This window comes from Onychostruthus taczanowskii, unplaced genomic scaffold (assembly GCF_017590055.1).
Source record: "Onychostruthus taczanowskii isolate IOZ18803 unplaced genomic scaffold, ASM1759005v1 scaffold173, whole genome shotgun sequence".
Taxonomy (NCBI): Eukaryota; Metazoa; Chordata; class Aves; order Passeriformes; family Passeridae; genus Onychostruthus; species Onychostruthus taczanowskii.
In genome coordinates this window covers 38,968-63,747 of record NW_024498940.1, presented here as the reverse complement: position 1 = coordinate 63,747, position 24,780 = coordinate 38,968, and the positions used below count along the sequence as shown (strand labels likewise).

At 53.3% G+C, this 24,780-nt stretch overlaps 1 protein-coding gene across 1 annotated transcript in view; it reads right to left on the bottom strand.

Annotated features, from left to right (window-relative positions):
* Positions 1 to 1,477: 1,477 nt before the first annotated feature.
* The window catches only part of JAKMIP3 (Janus kinase and microtubule interacting protein 3), a 43,365-nt gene continuing 20,062 nt past the window's right edge, over positions 1,478 to 24,780 (bottom strand). Inside the window, exons 5-24 of the mRNA XM_041400155.1 lie at positions 24,445 to 24,660; positions 22,729 to 22,848; positions 22,137 to 22,283; positions 21,653 to 21,784; positions 21,135 to 21,170; positions 19,709 to 19,768; positions 15,261 to 15,389; positions 13,739 to 13,867; positions 11,904 to 11,987; positions 11,202 to 11,264; positions 10,022 to 10,120; positions 9,443 to 9,541; positions 9,303 to 9,356; positions 7,670 to 7,735; positions 7,256 to 7,324; positions 7,105 to 7,182; positions 4,120 to 4,323; positions 3,734 to 3,799; positions 2,794 to 2,866; positions 1,478 to 1,581 (exon numbers count right to left, since the gene is read on the bottom strand). Of these exons, the coding sequence (XP_041256089.1) occupies positions 2,816 to 2,866; positions 3,734 to 3,799; positions 4,120 to 4,323; positions 7,105 to 7,182; positions 7,256 to 7,324; positions 7,670 to 7,735; positions 9,303 to 9,356; positions 9,443 to 9,541; positions 10,022 to 10,120; positions 11,202 to 11,264; positions 11,904 to 11,987; positions 13,739 to 13,867; positions 15,261 to 15,389; positions 19,709 to 19,768; positions 21,135 to 21,170; positions 21,653 to 21,784; positions 22,137 to 22,283; positions 22,729 to 22,848; positions 24,445 to 24,660 (1,902 nt within the window). The 3' untranslated portion in view covers positions 1,478 to 1,581; positions 2,794 to 2,815. The remainder of the gene's footprint in view (positions 1,582 to 2,793; positions 2,867 to 3,733; positions 3,800 to 4,119; positions 4,324 to 7,104; positions 7,183 to 7,255; positions 7,325 to 7,669; positions 7,736 to 9,302; positions 9,357 to 9,442; positions 9,542 to 10,021; positions 10,121 to 11,201; positions 11,265 to 11,903; positions 11,988 to 13,738; positions 13,868 to 15,260; positions 15,390 to 19,708; positions 19,769 to 21,134; positions 21,171 to 21,652; positions 21,785 to 22,136; positions 22,284 to 22,728; positions 22,849 to 24,444; positions 24,661 to 24,780) is intronic.

The window sequence follows — 24,780 nt, the reverse complement described above, 5'->3', positions numbered from 1 at the left end:
GGCTTTGTTCTTCATTCCTGGCCTTGGTCCTGGCTTTGTCCTTCATCCCTGGCCTTGGTCCTGGCTTTGTTCTTTATTCCTGGCCTTGGTCCTGGCTTTGTCTTTCATCCCTGGCCTTGGTCCTCATCCCTGGCCTTGGTCCTGGCTTTGTTCTTCATTCCTGGCCTTGGTCCTGGCTTTGTCCTTCATCCCTGGCCTTGGTCCTCATCCCTGGCCTTGGTCCTGGCTTTGTTCTTCATCTCTGGCCTTGGTCCTGGCTTTGTTCTTCATCTCTGGCCTTGGTCCTGGCTTTGTTCTTCATCCCTGGCCTTGGTCTACAGTTTGTCCTTTCTGTGCTTGGCTGTGGATGGCCTTGGTCCTGGCTTTGTCCTTCATCCCTGGCCTTGGTCCTCATCCCTGGCCTTGGTCCTGGCTTTGTTCTTCATCTCTGGCCTTGGTCCTGGCTTTGTTCTTCATCTCTGGCCTTGGTCCTGGCTTTGTTCTTCATCTCTGGCCTTGGTCCTGGCTTTGTTCCTCATCCCTGGCCTTGCCCTACAGCCCTGCATTTCTGTGCTCGGCTGTGGATCCAACGTGGTCAGTCACACTCTGGAATTTTTTCTGGATTTTCCCCTCTTCACCTGTTTTTCTGGAGGATTCTTTTTCCGTCCTGGTTCCTGTGCCAGCCTCTCAGGCTTGGGCTCTGTGGGACTTGTGCCCCCTTTCCCCGAGGTGAGGACATCTTCCAGGTGACAACATCTTCTGTTCCCTCTCCCAGCCCAGTGCATGTGGATCAGGGATAATCTGGTTTAGTTCACTCTTTTCCAGGCTGAACTTTTTGCTGGGACAGTGTTAAGCCTTTTGTCATTGTTCAGGGACAGCCAATTATAAATTATTGCATAATTTTTCTCGTCATGGTTTACTGACAAGTCAAAAAAAACCAAAAAAAAGATTACAGCTTGGTTTCCTGAACGTAGCTTTACGGTTTTTCCTAAAACTGGGCTTGTAGAATATTCAACAAAGCACGGGACATACCCTGCGCAACGGAGAAATACCTTGGAACAAACCACTTCATTTTCACTCACGTCCCCCTTTTCAGGAGCTATTCCTCTGGAACGCTTCCTAAAACCTTCTTTCAGGACAGATTTTTGAAGAACTGTGGAACAAACATGAACGTGTGGCATACAAACAGGACACGGGCACTTCTACACAGAAGCAATTTGCCGCCTGCTTAGCAGGGAAGCGGAATAAATTCAGCGTATCTGAATCAGTGATGGGCTGCTGTCAGAGCCCGGGCCTGCCCAGCAGGGCTGGCACTCAGAGCAGCCTGGGGCTGCAGGAGAGGCAGGAGCAGAGTTTTTGGCTTTCTTTGTAGGCTCAGTTCTGTCCTCTCCAAAGGCTCCTGGGGCGTTTCGGGGGTGCAGGGACTCCCCCACAGCCCGGCTCAGCCTCGCTGGAAGTCCCACAGGCTGCACCTCCCGTGGCCAGCAGCAGAGAACGAGGCAGGTCTGGGGGTGGAAGGGGCAAAGTCTCTGTGTGGGTCTCAGGAAGCAGGGCTCTCCCTCTGGGAAGAACAGCAGGAGCAGCTGCAGTGGCCTCAGGGCGCTGGAACAGGAGAGGAAAACAGGAATCAAAGAAAAGCCCAACCGGGCAAAAATAACATTCACAAAACTTCTGTGAGGTCCTGTTTGTAACTGTCTGCTGAACTGCACAAGTGATAAAACAGGATCTGTTATATATTCCATTTCTGTTGTTAGTGGGGAGTGTTTCCCTCCATGCCATCCCTGCTGTGGTCATTTCTGGCAGCACACAAATAGGGCAATTTATCCCCTATTTACATGGGGAAAAGGGGATTCAGGGGGTCCCTGGGGCCTGGAGGAACACACCCCAATAAATGCTACGTTGCCCCAAACCCACCTGGCTCTGTCCTGGAGGCAGGACAGGCTCTCTGGCTGGGCAGGAGAGGGGCTGAGGGTTTCCATGGGCTTCCAGCACAGATCAGCTGGAGCTGCCCCTGCTGCAGTCAGAGGAGTCACCCCAGACTGGGGGTTCTCCCAGGCTGGCCAGAGGTTTCCTTGCTTTTAAGCCTGCTTAATTTTTCCTTGTCCTTCCCTCTAAAGAAGGAAGTTCTGTTTGACAAGTTTTTGCATGCTGGTGTCCAGGTTTCACGGTTTTTTTTTAAAGGATTTGGAGATTTCCATTCTTGGGCTCTCTGGCATGCCCAAGAGACCTTTCAATCCTGCTGACACAGCAAAAGGAAGGCTCTTTTCTCTATGGGAAAATAGAGATGCTCCAGGAGGAGGAGAGAGCAGAGGAGACCCGAGGGAAAAGGGGATTCAGGGGGTCCCTGGGGCCTGGAGGAACACACCCCAATAAATGCTACGTTGCCCCAAACCCACCTGGCTCTGTCCTGGGGCAGGACAGGCTCTCTGGCTGGGCAGGAGAGGGGCTGAGGGTTTCCATGGGCTTCCAGCACAGATCAGCTGGAGCTGCCCCTGCTGCAGTCAGAGGAGTCACCCCAGACTGGGGGTTCTCCCAGGCTGGCCAGAGGTTTCCTTGCTTTTAAGCCTGCTTAATTTTTCCTTGTCCTTCCCTCTAAAGAAGGAAGTTCTGTTTGACAAGTTTTTGCCTGCTGGTGTCCAGGTTTCACGGTTTTTTTTTAAAGGATTTGGAGATTTCCATTCTTGGGCTCTCTGGCATGCCCAAGAGACCTTTCAATCCTGCTGACACAGCAAAAGGAAGGCTCTTTTCTCTATGGGAAAATAGAGATGCTCCAGGAGCAGAGGAGGAGAGAGCAGAGGAGACCCAAGGGCTTACCTTGTGCATGTGGCCTGAAGGACTATGACCAAAGAATGAAAGCTAAAGAGAAAAATAAAAACAAAAATAAAAACTGAAAAGGGGAGAGAAGAGAGGAAAAAATGGAAGAGAAGAAAGAGATTAAGAGTTTACAGTGTGTTTAACTGAGAAATAAGCTGTGGTTGCAGACAGAGCACAACAAAACTCTCAGGTGAGAAGAAATATGGAGTGTGAAGTAAAGTCCAAGTGCTCGGGGCTGAGCTTGGCTCACGAGAGCTCCTGTGTCCCTTGGGCTGGTGACAGTGGCCCCTGCCCCTCTGAGCCCAGCCAGCCCCAGCCACGGGCTCGGGGGAGATGGGGAACATCAGCTGAGCTCTTCTGACCCCCCACAGCACCCCGAGCCCGGCCCTGCTGAGCCTGGGCTCAGTCTCAGGTGCTGGCCCAGCTGTGCCCGAGCACGGCCATGCCACGGACAGGGCAGGGCTCGGCTGAGGCCGTTCTGGGGTAACACACAGCAGTTTGGGCTGCCTGCAGAACACTCTGTGACATGAACTGTGGCTGCAGGCGAGGGAGGAGAGCGAAGCCCCGTTCCTGCTGGGAAAGGCTGCTCCATGCACTGCACGGCCAGGGGCTGGCATGGGATGGGAGGGAACAGGGAGCAACACCCCTTCCCCAGAGCTCTGCTGCTCAGCCCTCGCTCTGGCCCTTCCAGGGCATGGCCCCGTGTCCCTGCCCAGTTTCAGGCTGCCCTGAAGGGTAGCAGGGAGGAAGGACTCAATTCAACCAGTTCATCTCCCCTCCTCAGAGGGGCTGGTGCAAATGCAAGCTGTTTTCCTGGAGCTGTCCCCCTTCCTCACTGCACTACACACACGAGCTCTCTCTAAGGTGGTTTCCTTGGCCCAGGTGAAATGGAGAATGGTCATGTGCACACACAGCAGCTGTTCCGTCTGCATGACCTTACCTTTTCCTCTAACTCTTTTATTTGTCTTTTTTGGCCTTCAATTCTTTCTTCTAGCTCTTTAATTCTCTGTCAGATTTCAAATAAAAAAATATTTATTAACCAACCAAATACAGATGTACCCGGAAGATGCATTAGTTTGGGGGATACAGATTGGATGTGCTGTGCTTCTACCAAAACCAAATTGGGCGTTAGGCTGTGGGTGAGTGCTCTGTGATTGTCACCGTGTGTGACAAAGGCAGGAACAGCACGCTGCCCTGTGTGAGGGAGCATCCAAGGCCAAGCGACGCCTGTGCCAGGCCTGGCCAGCTCGGGACAGCTCCAGGGGAGGCCGGTGCTCCCAGGGCCATCCCTCCCTCCTGCCCGGCCCCGGGCTGCCCCGCACCCACCTGCTGGGCGTGCTGGATGAGCTCCATCCTTTCCCGCAGGATTTGGGCGTCCCTCTCCCGGAGCTCGCTCATCACCTGCCGCTTCCACTGCTCCACGGCGCTCTTCAGCTTCTCCTTCTCCTCTTCTGAAAGAAGTTCGGAAATTTTGGCTCCAGCTTCTTGCTGCAGGGCATCATAGAGCATGGCTTCTAATTCCAGAATTTGCTAATCAAAAACAATATAAAGCTGTCAGCTGGACCTTGTCCCTGGTTGGGTGAGGAGTTTGTGAGGAGCGGAGCATCTGACCCTGAAAGGCAACGGGAGCGGAGCAGGGGCTGCGTGCTGAGCCTGCCGCGAGGACAGCGCGGAAAACTCCATCCAGAGGGAAAACACCCCAGGCTGCCTCCATCCCGCGGGGCTCCGAGCAGCTCTGGGGCTGGGACAGCCCCACAGACATGTGGGAGCCAGCTTCTCCTCGCTGGGCATGGGAGACGGCCGTGGGGAGAGGAGGAGAAGGAAAAAAGGAAAGAAGGGGGAAAGGGAGAAGGAAAAGGGAGAAGGGAAAATGTAAACATGAAAAGGAAGAAGGAAAGAGGTTCATAAAAGACTAATTTTGTGAGTTACAGATATTTTTTACGTGTATTTTTTCAGCCCCTGGTTGCCCTTTCCCAGCTCTCCTGCTACCCAGCAGAGGACACAGCAGCACCAGTCCATGCTCCTGCCAGAAGGAACAACTCCCTGCCGTGTGTGTGCAGCATTGTGTACCAAGCAGGGGAAAATGCCACCTGGGAAGATATTCCCAGCACCTCCTCTGGGAGCTCCAAGAGGGTTTGTGCCCAAGGAAACGACCCTGTCTTGTAGCTGGGCTCTGCTCCTGCTGAGATCCTGTCCAGGCAGACAGATGGACCCTCTGCATCCAGTGGGATGGAGAAGTGCAGGAGAAGGACTGGCCACCCTTCCCTGGGGTCTCAGAGCATCCCTGGCACCCTCCTGGTGCTGGCAGACAGGGTCTCCTGCCCTGGAATCCAGGATAAAGGCTGTTCCCCCAGACAAGCCAACAGCGAGCTGAAATCTATTTCAACACGTTTGATCCGGAGCAGGAGAAAAGGCAGCAGCTGGTGGCACCTCTGCACACCCCCTCCAGAGCTGGTGGCACCTTGCAGAGCTCTCCAGGGCCTCAGGAGAACCCCACTGCAGCAGAATCACGGAATTGCTGAGGCTGGAAAAGCCCTCAAAGTCCCCCAGGGCAAGGCCACCGAGTGCCACATCCACAGGGCCTTTCATTCCCTGCTGGCTCTGTGGTGATCATTCAGCTCAGCCCAAATCCACGTTTTCCAGCTGAGCTGCTGCTGGGGTCTGACTGGGTCTCAGCAGAGCCAGGGGAGCAGAATGCTCCCAGCAGAGCAGTGCCACCATGGCAGGGGCTGTGGCACTGCTGGTAACTGGTGATAACTGGTGATAACTGGTGATAACTGGTGATAACTGGCTAATAACTGGTTAATAACTGGTGATACCTGCTGAAAACCAGGCATCTCCATGAAGAACACATCAGATCTCAGGAGAAGATTCTCCTTTCCCTTTTAAAACAACACCACCAGCTTGCTAACCTCATCCCAGGGAATGCTGCTGTCTGACTCCTGGATTTCTGCTGGGCCCCAGCCTCTCAGACACAACCCCAGCCCTGTCTGGAGACACTGACCTGGGCAGGAGAAGGGCAGGGGGACCCTCCTGGCCCCCAGAGCAGCAGCAGGGTCAGCCAGTGCTGCCTGGAGCAGGACCCTGCAGCAGCCAGGCTGAGGCTTTGCTGCTAATCCTGTTGGCTCTGCTTCAGGGGGATCATGATTAGCTGCTCCTCATCTCCAGGGGCACAAAGGAAACATGGAAGTGAAGCAAATTTTATAAAGCAAAAGAGCTTTTTCCACTCGAATTCCCGGGCAGAACAAAGCTTCCTTTGCTGCTCTCAGGGTGCATTTGTGCCCTGGAACAAAGCTGTGCCTGGGACACGTGTGTGGTGCCTGCAGAAAATACAGGAAAAATGCAAATCACCCTCAGCCCCCTCTGCACACTCCTTGCACTCACTGCTTCCCATCACAGACTCGGCCTTTGGCTGCACAAACTGCTGCTCAGGACAGGAGATGATGGAACCAGAGTCCCAGACTGGGCCCTTAAAGGCCACCTTGTTCCATCCCCTGACTTGGGCAGGGAAATTCCACTGCAAGGTGTTTTTAGGGCTGGGGCCACAGCTGAGGGGGCTCGTGTGCTTTCCAAGGTTTGCACTGTGCCTTGGTTCTAGATACAGCTCAGAATGTGGCAAAATCAGTCCTGGAACTCACCCACAGGACAGAAAATGTATGGAGCAAAAGCTCCCCCAAATGGTTCAAGACACAAGTAGCCAACAGGAGGCAGAAACAGAGGCAGAAACACTCACTGCTCCTCAGAACGTGTAACTGTGCTCTAGGTTTATGTAGAACTGGGAAAATGAGATAAACTGAGAGGAAACTTTATGCCTTTTGTGGATATATGTATAACCTTTCTCTCATTGATAGAAACAAGAGAGTGATGACTGAAAAGATGGGTGAAATGCCTGAGGATCAGCTAATGATGAGCCTGACTTAAAAGCAGTTTAATTTCAAATGTACACATCCCAGAATACTTCCAGCTGCTCTGGCTACAGAGGGTGTAATCCAAAATCCGAAGAAACGTGCAGGCTAAAATATATATTTTTTAAAATGTAAGACAAATTACTGAAAACCTAATTTCCTTATCAGTCCTTTACTGAAGCTTTGGCTGAATTAAAACTGGTGTTGAGTAAGTTAAGGTTCAGGTGCTACCCCTGGGGGGGCACTCAGACCCCAGAGCTCTGCTCACGAGGCAGTCCTGGTGAGCTCAGGGTGCAGAGGGTGTTCTCTGACCCCATGCAGCCCAGGGCAGGGTGTGCACAGGGCCAGAGCACAGGGCAGGGAGCTCCCCCAGGTGCCCTGGTCAGCCATGTCTGACAGCCCTCACCTTGTGAGCCTGGTCCAGGGACTGTTTCCTGAAGTCCAGCTCATCGTCCAGGTAGCCCTTCTGCTTGCTGAACAGCTCCTGGGGAGCAAGGAAGGGCTGTCAGTGCCCAGCAGGGCCCCAGCCCTGTCCCCTGCTGGCCCCTCCCCGGTACCTTCTCGTTCTCCAGGTCCAGCATCTTCTGCTGCAGCGCAGACTCGGTCACCTCGATCTGCTGGAGCCACTGCGGGGACAGAGCAGAGCCTGAGAGCCCAGCAGGCAGGTACTGCTCAAAGAGCAGAGCACAATTCACCGTGGTTTTCTCTGAAAAGCCACGTCCCAAAGCCTGGCCCTTCCCTTCTGCCGTGGCTTTGAGCTCAGTCTCATGAAGTGAAGCACTTCTGCTGCATTGCTGGTGGCTGCTGTGCTGGGACAAAGGCCAGTGCCACTCCTCCTGAAGCACCGTGGGTTTGTGTGGGGCTGGCAGCTCCCTCAGCAGCTCTGGCACGCCAGAGGGGCTGGTGCTCCCAAACACAAGGAGCAGGAGAGGTGCCCTGGCCTCACCCCTCAGCCTGTGCTCCCTCCTTACCTTCTCAGCCAGCGTGAGGACAGTCCTGGCCTGGATGATGACCACCTGCTCCTCGTTGGTCAGGTTCTGCACCAGAAGCAGAGCACAATTACAACAAATCCCTGTGTCTTGTTACTAACCCACTGCTTGGGCCACCGCTGTTTCAAACACGTCTGGAATTAAATATGTCTGAGGAACAATAAACTGAGGCAGAGAAAATTAATATTGTAATGCCAAATCATTGTAAAAGGCATTGTCACTATTCAGTACCAATCCTTGCCATACATAATTCTTCCAAAATTCTCATATTTACTGTCAAGAAAAGAGCCACTGGCTCAATTAGTACCCAACAGGGAATAAACACATTTACACAGGACAAGGTCAAGCTCAGCACAAAGGGCCATGGGGAGAAGAGATGCAGTGCTCATCCCATGCACCATCCTCACTTTGTGCAGCCAGGTGATGATTTTGGGAAGCATTTGTTGAGATGTTGGCAATTCCATCCATCTCCTGTTGCTTTCTCAAAAAAAAACCAAAGCAATGGAAGTGGGTTTTGCGTTTCATCCCAAGCTTCAGTGTGACCACAGGTGCAGCAGAAGGGCCCGGGCCTGGCTTGTGTGGGACCCTGAGTCAGAGCCAGGGCAGGTGCTGAGCAGGGGGACTGTGGAGAGCTTCTGGGACATGGCAGTGCTACCCTGCAGGGATTGAGTCAGGGAATCCTGCCATGCTCTCCGTGGGAAGGGACCTTAAAACTCCTCCAGTGCCACCCCTGCCATGGCAGGAACCCCTCCCACTGTCCCAGGCTGCTCCAGCCTGGCCTTGGGCACTGCCAGGGATCCAGGGGCAGCCCCAGCTGCTCTGGGCACCCTGTGCCAGGGCCTGCCCACCCTCAGGCATTTATAGTTCTGGTACTTCCAGGTTGTGCCATGGTTCTGGGGATGGCGTTTTGCTGGTGCCCAGCCTGTCCCCAGGGAGAGCTGGGGCAGCCCAGGTGCAGAGCTGTGAGAACAGTGGGGACCCTTCTGCAGCCCCAGTGCCGGGGTGGGGTCCCCAGGAGGGCTGAGGGCTCTGTGAGACCTCGGGCTGGAGAGGGGCTCTGCTCTCCTTGACCCTCACAGCCCTGGGGCTCTGCTGACAGAGCAGAGCAGAGGAAAAGACCCCCAGGACGTGTGTGCCTTCCATGTGCATAAGTGCAGTTGTTCATTGCCACCTGCTGAAGGAGAAGCACTTGCAAGTTTCTTATTTGCTTCTCCTTTTCATGCTGCTCTTTTGGCTTCTTGTTTGAGACCCTGGTTAGTAGCAAGGGTTAATGGGTTATTAGGCACACCCAAAGCACACAGCTGCTGAAATGCAAAAGCAAAGCAAATCCAGAGCAAGCAAATCAAGAAACTGTGTGTGACCAGTGGCCAGAAAGCACCAAACACCAACATCACTCTGAGCAGCAGGGACCTCAGGAGCCATGTGGTGACACGAGCCCCTGCACTTCGCTCTTCAGGTGGCAGAAAAACCTCGAAATGCCAGCAAATGCTTTGCTCTAGCCCAAACCAGAGGCAGGACAGGCTGTGCAGCACCAAAGCAGGCAGCTCTGCTCACTCCACACGAGGACAGGTGTTCCCCAAAGCATGCACAATTTATTAAAGGAACATACACTTACGGCGTTATCCCCTAAAATGTCCAACTTTTTCATCAGCTCTGCCACTACAATGTCCTGACAAGAGAGAAGAGGAGAAGCAGGAGTCAGCACAGGGCGTCTGGTTTTGCTCAGGGAGAGGAGAGGAAAGGAGCATCCCTTACTGTTACACCTTCAGCCTCGCAGTACACCTGCAGAGGGCTCTTCCCCTCCGTGAAGGGGCCGTGGTGGAAGGTGATGGCCGGGGACCGCCTCTCTCTCTCCTGGAAGGACAACAACAATCCTTGGTTACCCCTGGGTGTGTCACACCCCAGCATCGTGGAACGCTCTGGCTTGGAAGGGTCCTTAAAGCTCATCCCACCCACCCTCCTGCCACAACGCCTGTCAACCACACTGCAGGTGTTTGTGGTGTTTTTGGAGGAAAAAACTGTTCGCCGAAAGAATAATAAAGTACTGGGATGCTCTTCCCAGAGGGGTGGTGGATTCACCATCTCTGGATGTGTTTAAAAAAAGGCTGGACATGGCACTTGTGCTGTAGTCTAGATTCTGAGTTGAGGTGTTAGGGCATGGGTTGGACTCGATGATCTCAGAGGTCTCTTCCAGCCTCATTATTCTGTGATTGTGTTTGTGGTTCTCCTCCTTCAGCAGCCTCTGCACGGAGCCCCTGGCCCTCCCTGCAGAGTGCCCCTCTGCAGTGCCCCCACCCCGCAGTGCCAGCAGGGCAGGGCTGCCCACGGGCTCACCTCCAGCTCCAGGATCCTGAACTCCAGCAGCTCGTTCTGGTCCTTGGCGTCCTGCACGTCGTGCTTGAGGCGCGCCTCCTCGGCCTCCATCTGCCTGATCTGCCAGGGAACAGGGCACGGGGCCTGGGCCAGGGCACACCCTGGGCAGGGCACACCCTGGGCAGGGCACACACACACCCAGCCTGGGCCAGGGCACACACACACCCAGGGCACACACACACCCTGGGCAGGGCACACACACACCCAGGGCACACACACACCCAGTCTGGGGCAGGGCACAGACACACACCCTGGGCAGGGCACACACACACACCCAGGGCAGGGCAGGGCACACACACCCAGCCTGGGCAGGGCACACACACCCAGGGCAGGGCACACACACCCCGGGCAGGGCACACAGGGCTGGCCCCAGGGCACACACACACACACCCAGGGCAGGGCAGGGCACACACCCAGCCTGGGCAGGGCACACAGGGCACACACACCCAGGGCAGGGCACACACACCCCGGGCAGGGCACACAGGGCTGGCCCCAGGGCACTGTCCTTGTGCCCAGCACACACACAGAGCCACGGGCAATGCCAGAGCCACGCTTCTCCAGCAGCTCTATGAGCATCTCATACCGAACATGAGTGATTTCCAGCAGGGCAGTGCCACACAGGTTGCCATACTGCCCCTTCTGCATCCCTCAAGGCACAAATGTGATTTGAACAAAGCAAATAGAAACGCTGAGTACCTTTTCTACCAGCTCCTGATTCCTCCTGTACAGCGCCTGCTTCTCCTCAAGCAGGGCACACACACCCCGGGCAGGGCACACAGGGCTGGCCCCAGGGCACACACACACCCAGCCTGGGCAGGGCACACAGGGCTGGCCCCAGGGCACACACACACACACCCAGGGCAGGGCAGGGCACACACCCAGCCTGGGCAGGGCACACAGGGCACACACACCCAGGGCAGGGCACACAGGGCTGGCCCCAGGGCACTGTCCTTGTGCCCAGCACACACACAGAGCCACGGGCAATGCCAGAGCCACGCTTCTCCAGCAGCTTTATGAGCATCTCGTACCGAACACGAGTGATTTCCAGCAGGGCAGTGCCACACAGGTTGCCATACTGCCCCTTCTGCATCCCTCAAGGCACAAATGTGATTTGAACAAAGCAAATAGAAACGCTGAGTACCTTTTCTACCAGCTCCTGATTCCTCCTGTACAGCGCCTGCTTCTCCTCAATCCACTTCATGTCCTGGGGAGGAATGAACAGCACTGAGGTGAAGCTGCAGCATTTACCAGCACAGCAGCAGGTATGTCACTGAATCTCACAGGCACAGAACAATGAGGGCTGGCAAACTGTAAGTCCATCACTTCCTAAAATAACTTCCTAAGCTAAACTTGCCCATATGATTTTAACAGCTCTGCAGTACACAAATGGAATAAAAACATTCCAGTGATTTAAAAACTCTTTAGGGTAAAATGTGGTTTGCATTAAAAGGGATATGCCCCAACTATGTGTTTACCATCAAATTTCCATTTTGCTAAATGCAAATTACATATTTCTGCAGATCAGGCAAACGAAACTATCTGGAAGCTAATCTCTTAGCCTGAGGAATATAAAACCCACAAACCCAGCAAGAACAAGAAGAGGTTAAGCTGGGAAGGCAATGTTTGAATTATTTAATATTTTATTGTTCTCAAAAACATTTTCTGAGCCTGGGCAGGGTTGTTTTGGGGTTTTTTGGGTTTTTTTTTCTTTGTTTTTTTTTTTTTTTTTTTTTCGTTTTTTGGGGTTTTTTTGTCAGCAGAAGTGATGCACAAGCTGTAACCAGCCTGGGAACCTTTCTGGTCCCCCAGCAGAGAGGTGGGGAAGGGCTGGAGTCAGCATTACCTGTCCCTGCTCAGCCAGAGCCTTCTCCAGGTCTTCTATCTGAGCCTGGGACCGGTGTATTTCTGCTTGGAGCTGCTCACGTGTCTGTGGGATATGAGAGAAAAATGAAATAACCCCAAAAATCTATAAAGAATAATTAAAAAATACATTTTTTAAAAAAATCAAACTTTCTCCAAAAGACCAAACCTAATGCAGTTACAGAAAATATTTAAACCACCAAATACTTTTAACAAATGATTTTGAAACTTCTTTGGCAGAAGAAATTTGCAGCTGAGCACAGAATATCAAATAATCAAATGCAATCAAATCAAGTCTGGGAGACAGGATTACTGATTTTGAGATTTAACTCAAGATTAACAAAGTGGCACAGCAGAGCTGGCCCCTCACAGCTGCTCTTGGCAGGCTGCAGCCAGAACCTCCCTTTCTCCAGGAAAACTAATGAAAATTATTATGGCACAATTCTGGGCACAGCTGGTTCCCTTAAATTTGGGACATATTGAACACTCAGAGCGGAGCCCACATTGCAAACTGCCAAATTTCCTTGACCTTTGTGCCTTTGGTGCCTTATCTGTGACTTAGACCCTTATCTATGATTTAGTGCTATATCCATTTCATACCCATCTCAGTTTTTACTGCATTTGTAGCTTCCTGCTTATTTAAATAGACACCACATTCCTACACATGTTTTCTGGAGAACAAATGTAGTTATTGTCAGCTGTTGTATTTGTTACACACTTTCACAGCACGTTTTCTTTCCTCGAGCCATTTCTCTGCTCTTTATCCCGTTATTTACACTGAAAGTGATTTTGTTTACATGACCAACTCTGGTGCCTCCTTTGGCCCACTATGAAAAGACAAAAATCCAGTCACTGTCACAGCTGGGTGGGCCTTGGCTCACTGGGATTTCCCTTCCAGGTGCAATCCCTGATGTTTCAGAGATGCTCATTGTGGGAACACTGCCAGGAATGTCATTTTCATGCATTAGACCTTGACCCGCTCCCAGTGTTCCTGGATAACCCCTTCACAGAACAGGTGTAGGAACAAATCAGGGCTCTGCAGGCACATTTCTCCTGTTAAAGGGCGAATTTGTCCCTTTCCTGACTGCACCCACCCTTGCAGCTGGGCATGACCCATCCTGCCAGCCCTTCAGGGAGTCAGGGAATGCTTTGGGTGGGAAAGGATCCCAAAGCCCTCCCAGTGCCACCCCAGCATGGCAGGGACACCTTCCCCTGTCCCAGCTGCTCTCAGCCCCAGTGTCCAGCCTGGCCTTGGGCACTGCCAGGGATCCAGGGGCAGCCCCAGCTGCTCTGGGCACCCTGTGCCAGGGCTGCCCACCCTGCCAGGAACAATTCCTCTGTAACTCCTGGGCACACACAACAAGCTCCTAAGAAAAGCAGCACTTCAGGCCAGCTGCCACAGGAACTCTGAGGCAGATAGGCAGAATAGCACAATTCTGCACAATTGCAATTTAATTAACAGAAAATCTCAGCTATAAGCCTTCTAAACATTTTATGAGGAATCATGTAATCTCTCAGAGTCCAGAAGGAATTAAAGACCACGCATTATATATTTAAGGCTATCTGTCCCAGTTCTTTATAGCAAAAGAGCTTACTTTCAAGGATTTCCCATAAAAACTTCTCCCTGGATTTCCCTTGAGCAGCTCAGAGGTGAAAAGCCCGAGCTGCAGCCGTGGTGGATTCTCAGCAGCCCCTTCCCAAGGCTGGCAGCAGTCAGAGCTCCAGGAGGGCTGGAGAACAACCTGAGCCCGGCCACGGGGTCCCAGCCACCCTGCCAGCCCCAAAGCCCCCTTTCCATGCCATGCAAGCCCTGCAGACCTTGACTTCTCGCTCAGCATCCAGGGTGCCCCCGACCTGCTCCTGCAGCAGGGCGTAGGCGCGCTGCAGCGCCTGGTACTCCATCGTCAGCTGCCGGAACCGCAGCTCCGTCTCCTCCTTGGCCATGCCCTGCAAGCACAAAACAACAGGGGACTGGCTTTGCTTCCTCTCTAAAGTGCCAGAATTGTCACTTTTGAAATGCAATTTGGAAGCACGGTACAAAAAATCTCGGTTAAGTGCCCTGAAGCTGCGTCCCCTCCGTCCCCTACACATCTCTTGCACGCTCTTACCTCCAGGAAATGCAACACAGAAATAAAAAGATAATCCCTGCCTTGGAAAGATAAAAGCTTACCTTCCATATAGCACAGTAATGACTGCACCACCCTTTCTTACTGGAACAGGGAAAATCATCACATTAAAGGTGAAAATGCAGCTTTCTTTAACAACAAAAGGTTTCAATTTGGAAAGGAAACCAAGCCTGACAGCCCCACTCAATTATTAAAACACGAATCCAGAGTTAATAGTTGTAGAAGTGGTGACAGCAACATGAAAGGAGCCCTTCATCTTCTTCACCCTCCTTACAATATCCAGGATGGAATGCTTTCATGTCAGGCTGACCGGAATATTTCACTCAACATGAAACTGAATTACATTGCTGGGTGCATGCATCAACTTCCCACTGGCTGAACGGGGGAAGAATGTCAATACAGGAATGAAAATAAACAGGCTCATGCATACACAAATACAGTCAGATTTCCTGCACTGCAGCCTGGTAACCATCAGGAATCTTTCATGATGGAGTGAGGAATTCTGCAGGTTCCCTTTCAGCAGGTTGAATTACACACTGCAGTCAGCACACCATGAAAAGGCTGCACATCATCAGGGGCAATTCTTGTTTATTACAAGATTCTTGTTAAGCCCAGAGCTGTGTAATGGGCCAGTGATCTGACACACGCTGGGGAGGGCATTTGTGGGGAAGCCCTGGCAAATCCAAGGAATAATCCCTTTGATTTGTATTACATTTGTCTGCTCTGCTCTCAGAGCCTCGGGAGCCCAGCCAGGAACCAGCCTTTCCCTGGAGCCCAGAGCCTCAGGGGAGCATTCATTCCCTCTCCCCCCACCAACACAGACCTTGCTGCTCGGTGCTGAGCTCGGCTGGCCCAAACTGCACCTGCCAAAATCTGCAGCCAGGCTCAGAGTGAACACACCTCCTAAGGCCTGTCCAATTTCTCAGTTTTTAGACCTGCAAACCTGCCATAAATTCAATATTCTTAGGATATGAGATTTCCAGCTTGGCTGGAAGTGGTGGAGTTCTTGAAGACCTGAGATTTAGAGATACTGACCACCATGCACAGTACCAAATTTAACAGAAGTGTTCATTTTGTGGTCTGAGGTGACAGAATGACAGAACAGATATTAGAGAGCAGCAATGATAGACAGAAGTGATGGAACAGAGCAGGGAGTTCATTAAAACCAGCAGCAAAGTGAGGATAACCAAAGCAGAGGGGTTTTTGAGGAGTACCTCTTCCAGGTCGTCCTCGGGCGTGCAGGGGGTCTGGTCGGTCCGGTCGGTTTGGTAGGAGATGGAGGAACCATCAGACTCCAGGGAAGCCTCCTCGTCATAGCCATAGAACGTCTCCACCACCGGCTTCTGACAGAGAGCAGGGTCAGGGACTGGCCCTGGCAGCTGGACAGACTGCCCTGCACCTGGACAGACTGCTCTGCACCTGGACAGACTGCTCTGCACCTGGACAGACTGCTCTGCACCTGGACAGACTGCTCTGCACCTGGACAGACTGCTCTGCACCTGGACAGACTGCTCTGCACCTGGACAGACTGCTCTGCACCTGGACAGACTGCTCTGCACCTGGACAGACTGCTCTGCACCTGGACAGACTGCTCTGCACCTGGACAGACTGCTCTGCACCTGGACAGACTGCTCTGCACCTGGACAGACTGCTCTGCACCTGGACAGACTGCTCTGCACCTGGACAGACTGCTCTGCACCTGGACAGACTGCTCTGCACCTGGACAGACTGCTCTGCACCTGGACAGACTGCTCTGCACCTGGACAGACTGCTCTGCACCTGGACAGACTGCTCTGCACCTGGACAGACTGCTCTGCACCTGGACAGACTGCTCTGCACCTGGACAGACTGCTCTGCACCTGGACAGACTGCTCTGCACCTGGACAGACTGCTCTGCACCTGGACAGACTGCTCTGCACCTGGACAGACTGCTCTGCACCTGGACAGACTGCTCTGCACCTGGACAGACTGCTCTGCACCTGGACAGACTGCTCTGCACCTGGACAGACTGCTCTGCACCTGGACAGACTGCTCTGCACCTGGACAGACTGCTCTGCACCTGGACAGACTGCTCTGCACCTGGACAGACTGCTCTGCACCTGGACAGACTGCTCTGCACCTGGACAGACTGCTCTGCACCTGGACAGACTGCTCTGCACCTGGACAGACTGCTCTGCACCTGGACAGACTGCTCTGCACCTGGACAGACTGCTCTGCACCTGGACAGACTGCTCTGCACCTGGACAGACTGCTCTGCACCTGGACAGACTGCTCTGCACCTGGACAGACTGCTCTGCACCTGGACAGACTGCTCTGCACCTGGACAGACTGCTCTGCACCTGGACAGACTGCTCTGCACCTGGACAGACTGCTCTGCACCTGGACAGACTGCTCTGCACCTGGACAGACTGCTCTGCACCTGGACAGACTGCTCTGCACCTGGACAGACTGCTCTGCACCTGGACAGACTGCTCTGCACCTGGACAGACTGCTCTGCACCTGGACAGACTGCTCTGCACCTGGACAGACTGCTCTGCACCTGGACAGACTGCTCTGCACCTGGACAGACTGCTCTGCACCTGGACAGACTGCTCTGCACCTGGACAGACTGCTCTGCACCTGGACAGACTGCTCTGCACCTGGACAGACTGCTCTGCACCTGGACAGACTGCTCTGCACCTGGACAGACTGCTCTGCACCTGGACAGACTGCTCTGCACCTGGACAGACTGCTCTGCACCTGGACAGACTGCTCTGCACCTGGACAGACTGCTCTGCACCTGGACAGACTGCTCTGCACCTGGACAGACTGCTCTGCACCTGGACAGACTGCTCTGCACCTGGACAGACTGCTCTGCACCTGGACAGACTGCTCTGCACCTGGACAGACTGCTCTGCACCTGGACAGACTGCTCTGCACCTGGACAGACTGCTCTGCACCTGGACAGACTGCTCTGCACCTGGACAGACTGCTCTGCACCTGGACAGACTGCTCTGCACCTGGACAGACTGCTCTGCACCTGGACAGACTGCTCTGCACCTGGACAGACTGCTCTGCACCTGGACAGACTGCTCTGCACCTGGACAGACTGCTCTGCACCTGGACAGACTGCTCTGCACCTGGACAGACTGCTCTGCACCTGGACAGACTGCTCTGCACCTGGACAGACTGCTCTGCACCTGGACAGACTGCTCTGCACCTGGACAGACTGCTCTGCACCTGGACAGACTGCTCTGCACCTGGACAGACTGCTCTGCACCTGGACAGACTGCTCTGCACCTGGACAGACTGCTCTGCACAGGGACAGACTGCCCTGCTCCTGGGCAGACTGCCCTGCACACGGACAGACTGCACTGCACAGGGACACACTGCCCTGCACCTGGACACACTGCCCTGGCAGCTGGACAGACTGCCCTGCTCCTGGACACACTGCCCTGCACCTGGACAGACTGCTCTGCTCCTGGACAGACTGCCCTGCACATGGACAGACTGCCCTGGCACCTGGACACACTGCCCTGCACCTGGACACACTGCCCTGCACCTCGACAGACTGCCCTGCACATGGACAGACTGCCCTGCTCCTGGACAGACTGCCCTGCACACGGACAGACTGCCCTACACACGGACAGACTGCCCTGCACATGGACAGACTGCCCTGGCACCTGGACACACTGCCCTACACACGGACAGACTGCCCTGCACATGGACTGACTGCCCTGCACCTGGACAGACTGCCCTGCACCTGGACAGACTGCCCTGCACATGGACTGACTGCCCTGCACCTGGACACACTGCCCTGCACCTGGACAGACTGCCCTGCACATGGACTGACTGCCCTGCACCTGGACAGACTGCCCTGCTCCTGGACAGGCTGCTCTGCACCTGGACACACTGCCCTGGGACCTGGACACACTGCCCTGCACACGGACAGACTGCCCTGCACACGGACAGACAGACTGCCCTGCACAGGGACAGCCAGCCAGCCCTACACACGGACAGACAGCCAGCCAGCCCTGCACAGGGCCAGCCAGCCAGCCTGCACACGGACAGACAGACTGCCCTGCACACGGACAGCCAGCCAGCCAGCCTGCACACGGACAGCCAGCCAGCCCTGCACACGGACAGACAGACAGCCAGCCCTGCACACGGACAGACAGACGGCCCAGGGGCTGAGCAGGGTGCCGCAGCACGCCAGGCTCTGGCAGGTCTCACCCTGCTCTCTCCCAGGACCAGCCCGGTCCTTCCCACACGTGTTTGCAGACCCTTCCTCCCCAGGCTGGGCTCCAGCGGCGCCTGGAACTGCCCCAGTCCCTGCACTGGCACACTGGTGACCCCTCCCAGGCCCTGCCTTTTTAAATTTAAATTTAATTTCCTTCCCATTTCTCTATGGCCAAACACCACTTTTGTTCTGAGTGTTCAGCTCAGCACGAGGGGGAAGCCATGCACTGAAATGTCTTTTAATCCACTGTCATCACCATGGTGTCTCTCCTGTCAGCACCACGACTTTCACATGAAAAGATCTTCAAAAAGGATTTTACTTGAAGTTAATCACCACAGCGATGTGTCTGTGGTTTGAAGAAATCCAGTTTTTCCACTCAAAGCTGCTTTTTGTTTAAAGGAATGGTGGTGAAGAAAGATTTACTGTAAATGCTTGAAAGTCAAAGACAACACTTCACAGATCTAAAGATAATTTTAATTAATGATTTACAAAAACTTACCTAGATTTTGGTCTTTGGTTTAATTTGCAGTGGGTAACTTTTGAAGGAGAACAACAGAAACCCAGAATGTGGAAGGGGCACCTTCCCCTGTCCCAGCTGCTCCAGCCCCAGTGTCCAGCCTGGCCTTGGGCACTGCCAGGGATCCAGGGGCAGCCCCAGCTGCTCTGGGCACCCTGTGCCAGGGCTGCCCACCCTGCCAGGAACAATTCCCAATCTCCCATCCCCCCTGCCCCTGGCAGTGGGAGCCATTCCCTGTGTCCTGTCCCTCCATGCCCTGTCCAAAGCCCCTCCCAGCTTTCAGAGAGACAGAATGTGACTCCCTGGAAAGCCTGGATGAGATGTTCAGCATGACAGGAGTTATCTCCTATTGACCTCAATTAGTTATTCATAGGTTCATTAGCTCCAGCCTCCCTCTAATTGTTCATCTGTGGATCACAGCGCACTGGCAGCCCTGACATTAAACCTTACTGTGACATTTTAGTGTTAATATTTACATTAACACCCTGCCAAGCCCTCATTAACCAACATCCCCTTTTCCCCGAGCTCTATCCATTGCTTCCCTAACCAGCAATTTTCACATGTTACTGAACTCCAGCATGAATTATTTACTATGTACACATGTTTTCAGGCAGCACCCTTAGATGATCATTTGGAGATATGTTAATTCATAAAATTTGTCTGCTCTTAAGACAACCACATCCCGCCAGAGTCCCACAGGGTAAATGCAGAGCATGGAAAGGCTCAGAATGCTCGATGCAAACAGGCCCCTTGCCCCTCCTTGAATATCCCAATCCAGTCTGCCAATGTCCTTGAACTACATCACCCAAACTGGAGTTCAGGTCCCACCTGCAGACCCCCGAGGAGAGCACTGCCCTGGCCCTGAGGTGCTCTGAGCACCCCAGCACCGTCCATCAGCATGCACAGTGGAAGGTTTTGTATTTTACCTTAGGAATTCTTGTCATTTTTTTCCTTTGCTTCCTGAACCTCAGCAGCTTATCACGTTCCTGCAAGAGTCAGAGACACATGTGAGCTGTTTTCAGAGAGCAGCTACAAAAATTAACCTCGTCAGTACAAGGAGACACTGGGGAAGCAACAGACAGGAATGTCCCTGCTGGCCACTGTCCCACACTGTCACCAGTCCTGGGTTATTTACTCCAACATCTTTCAGCTTTGCCACACACAACTAGAAATTGCTCTTTATGTCCATGAAAATCAAGCTAAAATAAAGCTGATGCTAAGCTTTATGCTGAGAGTTTGGGTGCCCTCTTGGAGCTGCTCCCTGGGTGACTGTGACCCTGCAGCCCCTGGCTCTGCTCCTGTCCCTGGTGGCAGCTGGTGGCTCTGGAAGGGGCACACAGCCAGCAGCCCCCCTGCACACACCACAGGGCCTCTCTGAACTCTGCACTTCCAGGCTCAGCCCCTTCTCCAAGGATCTGCAGGTTCCCTCTGCCTCTGGAGTGAGTTTGAGCCCTTACTGCAGCCAACAATTTTTCCAGTGGGAGGAAATAATAGAATAATCAAATTCCAGGTTGGAGGGACCTTAAATATCACCTCCTTTCACCCCTGCCATGGCAGGGACACCTTCCCCTGTCCCAGGTGCTCCCAGCCCCATCCAGCCTGGCCTTGGGCACTGCCAGGGATCCAGGGGCAGCCACAGCTGCTCTGGGCACCCTGTGCCAGGGCCTGCCCACCCTCACAGGGAAGGATTTCTTCCTCTTTGTGGTATTAGGTGGATTTTTTTACAGTACTCAGAAAAAAGTCTCTGTTCTGGACTTGTAAAGCCCAGGAGTGCAGAGAGGGGAGCTCTACAGGGGAAACCCTCATCTGCTCCATTTCACCCGCCGGGTACAAGGACGTGGTGACCTTGGGGACACTGACACGTGCTGCTGCTCAGCCTGGTGGCCAGCCCCGGGCCAGCAGCAGGGACAATCGAACACTCGTTGCCTGGCAATGGGAACAGCACATCCCATCAATACCCATCCGTGGTGGAGCCCCAAACATCCCTGCCCACCACAGCACAGGGATGGGGCAAGGGCAGGGCTGAGCACACCCTGCTGTGGGTGGCACAAAGCCAGGGGTAGCCAGAGTGAAAAAATGCAGTTCCAAGGGGACAGAGCTGCCCTGGAGATGGGGACACTTGCCCCTGGCCAGCAGGGCAGGCGGTGGGATTAAAGCTTTCCTCCCCACCACCACTGTGCTTTTCTCTGGTGAACAGCTGCTGATAAAAAATCTGCTCCGAGGAAACCCCTGGGTCAGCTCACTGCTGAACACAGATGGAAGGGAGAATAAATATTATTGCACCCTTCCTGCTTTCCATGAACAGCAATTTAAAGCATATATAGATGAGGAGGAAGCTAATGTCACTCTTACCATGACACTCTTCACATAGCCAGCAGTCTCCAGGGTCTAATGAAAACAATGAAATAATGTCAGTAACTGGACAAGCTTAAAAAGAAAGGGAAGAAATAAAAGTTATTTTCTAGAGGAGTATCATGGTTTTGGTGTTTTCTGTTTCCAAGGACTGAGAACACGTTCAGAAGGAAGCAAAACCCCAAGCCCAGGACTGCAGACCCCTCCCTGTACACAGGAATCTTCAGCCCTGCTGGTGTGTCCAGCTGAAGGAGCTTGGACAGTTTCCCTCCCAGACCTGGCCACCAGCACATGCAAGGACACAGCTCTGTCCTGCCAGGCCAATGCAGATTGAAAGGGTTTTCCCAAACACCACACTACGGATAATTTCTATTACTGCTAAGCACAGAAATGCCTGCCAGGTTCCCCTGCTGCCCACTGTGCCCATCAGCTCCCAGAACCTCAGGCACCCCTTCCCTGGGCTTCCTCTGCTCTGCCCTTGGGCACTCTCCCGTGAGAACAGCAGCCTCTCATCTTACCTTGGAGAGCTCATCAATGATGTTTTGCTGCTCAATGACTTGTAGTCTCAGGAAATCCACTTCCCTTTCTTCCTGGCTGTGGTCAAGGTCATTTAGGGAGCTTGGTCTCCTTATTGCTCCCGTTCTTTGCCTCTAGAATCCAAAAACCACAGGGCAGAAGAGGAAATGATCAGGAGGCTTTGCCAGGCCCTTCCCTTTACAGCAAGTAAAAACCATCTCCCTAATGGCTGGCCTGGCAGCTCTCCTGCTGCTCCTCCAGCTGGAAGGAGGGGCAGGGTCACAGGTGCAGATTTCCCAGGGATGGGGAGGTGATCCTGGCAGGAAAGCCGAAGGTGAACCATAGAATGCCGGGTTAGTTTGGGCTGGAAGGGACCTTGCCAGAATGGAGCAGTTTCCCACGGGACCTGCAGGTGTGGGTCAATGCCTGACTTGCTCAGCCCCACCAGCTCCACATCCCCCGTTCTCCCAGGAGCAAGGCACTCACCATGGCAATGTTTTCCTGCGTCACAAATTTCAGTTTGTTTTCCATTCGACGTAAGGCATGTGACAACTCCTCATTCTTCCTACTGAGGCGTTTGTTTTTGTCCAAAATGGGCTTATACTGACTTTCTGCTTCTCTGAGACGTTTCAGCTGAAAGATAAAGAGAAAAATAACACCTCTGGAGCTTTTTCATCAAATATATTGACTACTTTCTGTAACTACCACACTAGAAGTATTTTCTCCTGATGCAAAGCAGAACTGATAAAAGCTCTTGTGATTTTCCATTGGAAGAGAGCATTCCCACATGAGACGTCATTATGCCTGTGGAGCAAACATTCAGTGTGGGGAATGTACTTATTTTTAAAAAGAAATGCATATAATTTGAGCTAATGCCATCTCAAAAAACCATTGCTGCACAAGCCAAGGGGCGAGTGACGGGGCCCAGCCCGAGCAGCGAGCTGAGGAGGAGGAGGAGGAGGAGGAGGAGGAGGAGGAGGAGGAGGCAGCCCCTGGTTTGCAGGCAGGGCAGGAGCAAAGCCCGGGGTGTTTGTGGGACAGGGCAGCATGTCCCCAGCCCTGGCACTGCTGCACTCACCAGCTCGTTCCTCTCCTCCGACAGCAGCGCGTTCCTGTCCTCCAGCTTGCGGATGATCCCGCTCAGCTCCGCGATTTTCAGCTGGAAGCGCCGGGCGTCCTTTTCATCCAACTGCTGTTCCTAAAACAAAGATCAACTGCAAATAACTGTTCGTAAGTGCACACGCAAGAGCACAGTGGCAAAGCTCAAACTTTTTCTTATCCCGAATCCAAACGCTCTAAATGTCATCGTGTGGAGTGTAACCCGTGGAGCCCGAGTGACCATGGAAAGCTGCAGGGTGAGACCAATGGCAAGTGAGGAGTGGAAATGTAACAAAGAATGCAAATGCAGAGGTATGTATATGCATATGTATATGTATATGCATATGCAAATACAGCGTCACAAACGTGACAATACAAATGCGCAAACACAAAGTTTACAAATGGTAAACTTGGAAACAACAGAAAATATCAAAAGTGAAGGCCGTGTTCCAATGATGCCACTGTTGAACTGAGAGTTTCAGACACATCGCCCACTCTGAGGACTTGGTCATAAGAAACTGGTATTACAATTACTGAATGGGGAAAATCCATGCAATTGTGCATTGAATAAGATCTTCCAGAAAGCTGTGGCCCTTATGGGGTCCTAAAGGGTCACTCGTAAGGCCACAGGGGTAGCACTTTATCTGAGTGAAAATGCTTCATTCAAATTAGAAATGAATAGAGATATAGGTAGATGTGTTCTCGCTCAGAATCAGAGAGGAGTTACAGCTACTGACAAACGTGACAGACTTTCCCCCTTCTCTATGACCTGTTCTGGTCTTTGGCAGAAGTTGAGTACAACAAGAGAGAGGCAAATTAGTGCCCACAGTGCTGGTGGCGCTTTTGGGAGGTCTAGGGTTCCTCATTCAACAGGTGCAGGAGAGGCTTGGGCCAGAGAATAAAATAGATTGGTCTGCTCAGGTGTAAGTTTTACACTTGTACTGAGACAATCAAGGCTGTCGCAAAAGAAATCTTGATGAGGATCAGCAATGAGGACGACCCGCACACGTCAGAGGCACGAGGGCAGTTCCCCGAGGGCTCGTCTGGGCAAAGGGGAGCCCCAGCAGGGAGGTGCCAGAGTCACACTGCAAAAGCCACCTGGAGGGGCGACTCCAATCGAATGTTCTGGCTATTGCAGAGAATAAACAGCAGAGAACAGGTCAGGAGGTCTTTGGCTCGCTTTGTGTCCTGCTGACAGCCAGCAGCAGGAAGGGGCTGCCCTGGGGGCTGCAGGGCTCCTGCTGCCCTGCACTGCCCTCCCCGTCCCCTCTGGAACTGGCCTCGTACATCTGCTCCCCAAGCCCCAGCTTGCACACGAACAGCACTTGGTGAGGAATGCATTTGCATCGTTTGTTGGCAGAACCGTGTCAAACCGGCAAACTGAGGCGGGTGGCTGAGCATGGTACAGTGAGGAAAAGGAGAGAAAGAACAGAGAACTCCACCCTGCACACAAAACCAAACCAAACCAAACCAAACTAAACCGACGGGGAAACAAAACGACAGAAAGCAAAAGCTCTCCCATGGCGAGGTTTGATTGGAAATCTCAACGGTTTGGGCACGACAAAAGCCAGAGCACGCGCAGGTGCCTCGGGAGCCCCGCACAGCCATGGGACAGCTCTTGCTGCAGGGTGCACTCATCAAGATTCTGTCACTCGTTTGGTCGCTCGCTTAGGTGAAACCACGTGGAAGTGCTTACGGGGCTTCCCGAATGATCTGAAGCGTCTCCTGCACCACTTGCATAAGGAAGTTCCCGCTTGGGGCTGCTCAGATGCCGGTCAGACTCTTTGAGCTGGGACAGTTGTTCATCTAAAGCCTCCTTTTGGAGCTGCAGTCTCTGAGCATGCCCGGCTCGCACCCCTAACTCTCTCTCCAGCACGAAGACTGCTCTGTCCTTAAACTTAATCTCCTCCATCTACAAGGAGAACAGAACACAGTCACACAGGGCTGGGCAGCACCGAGCACCCCGGGGTGGCCCAGCGCCGCTGCCTGCCCCCCCAGCACAGGGACAGGGACAGGGACAGGGACAGTGACA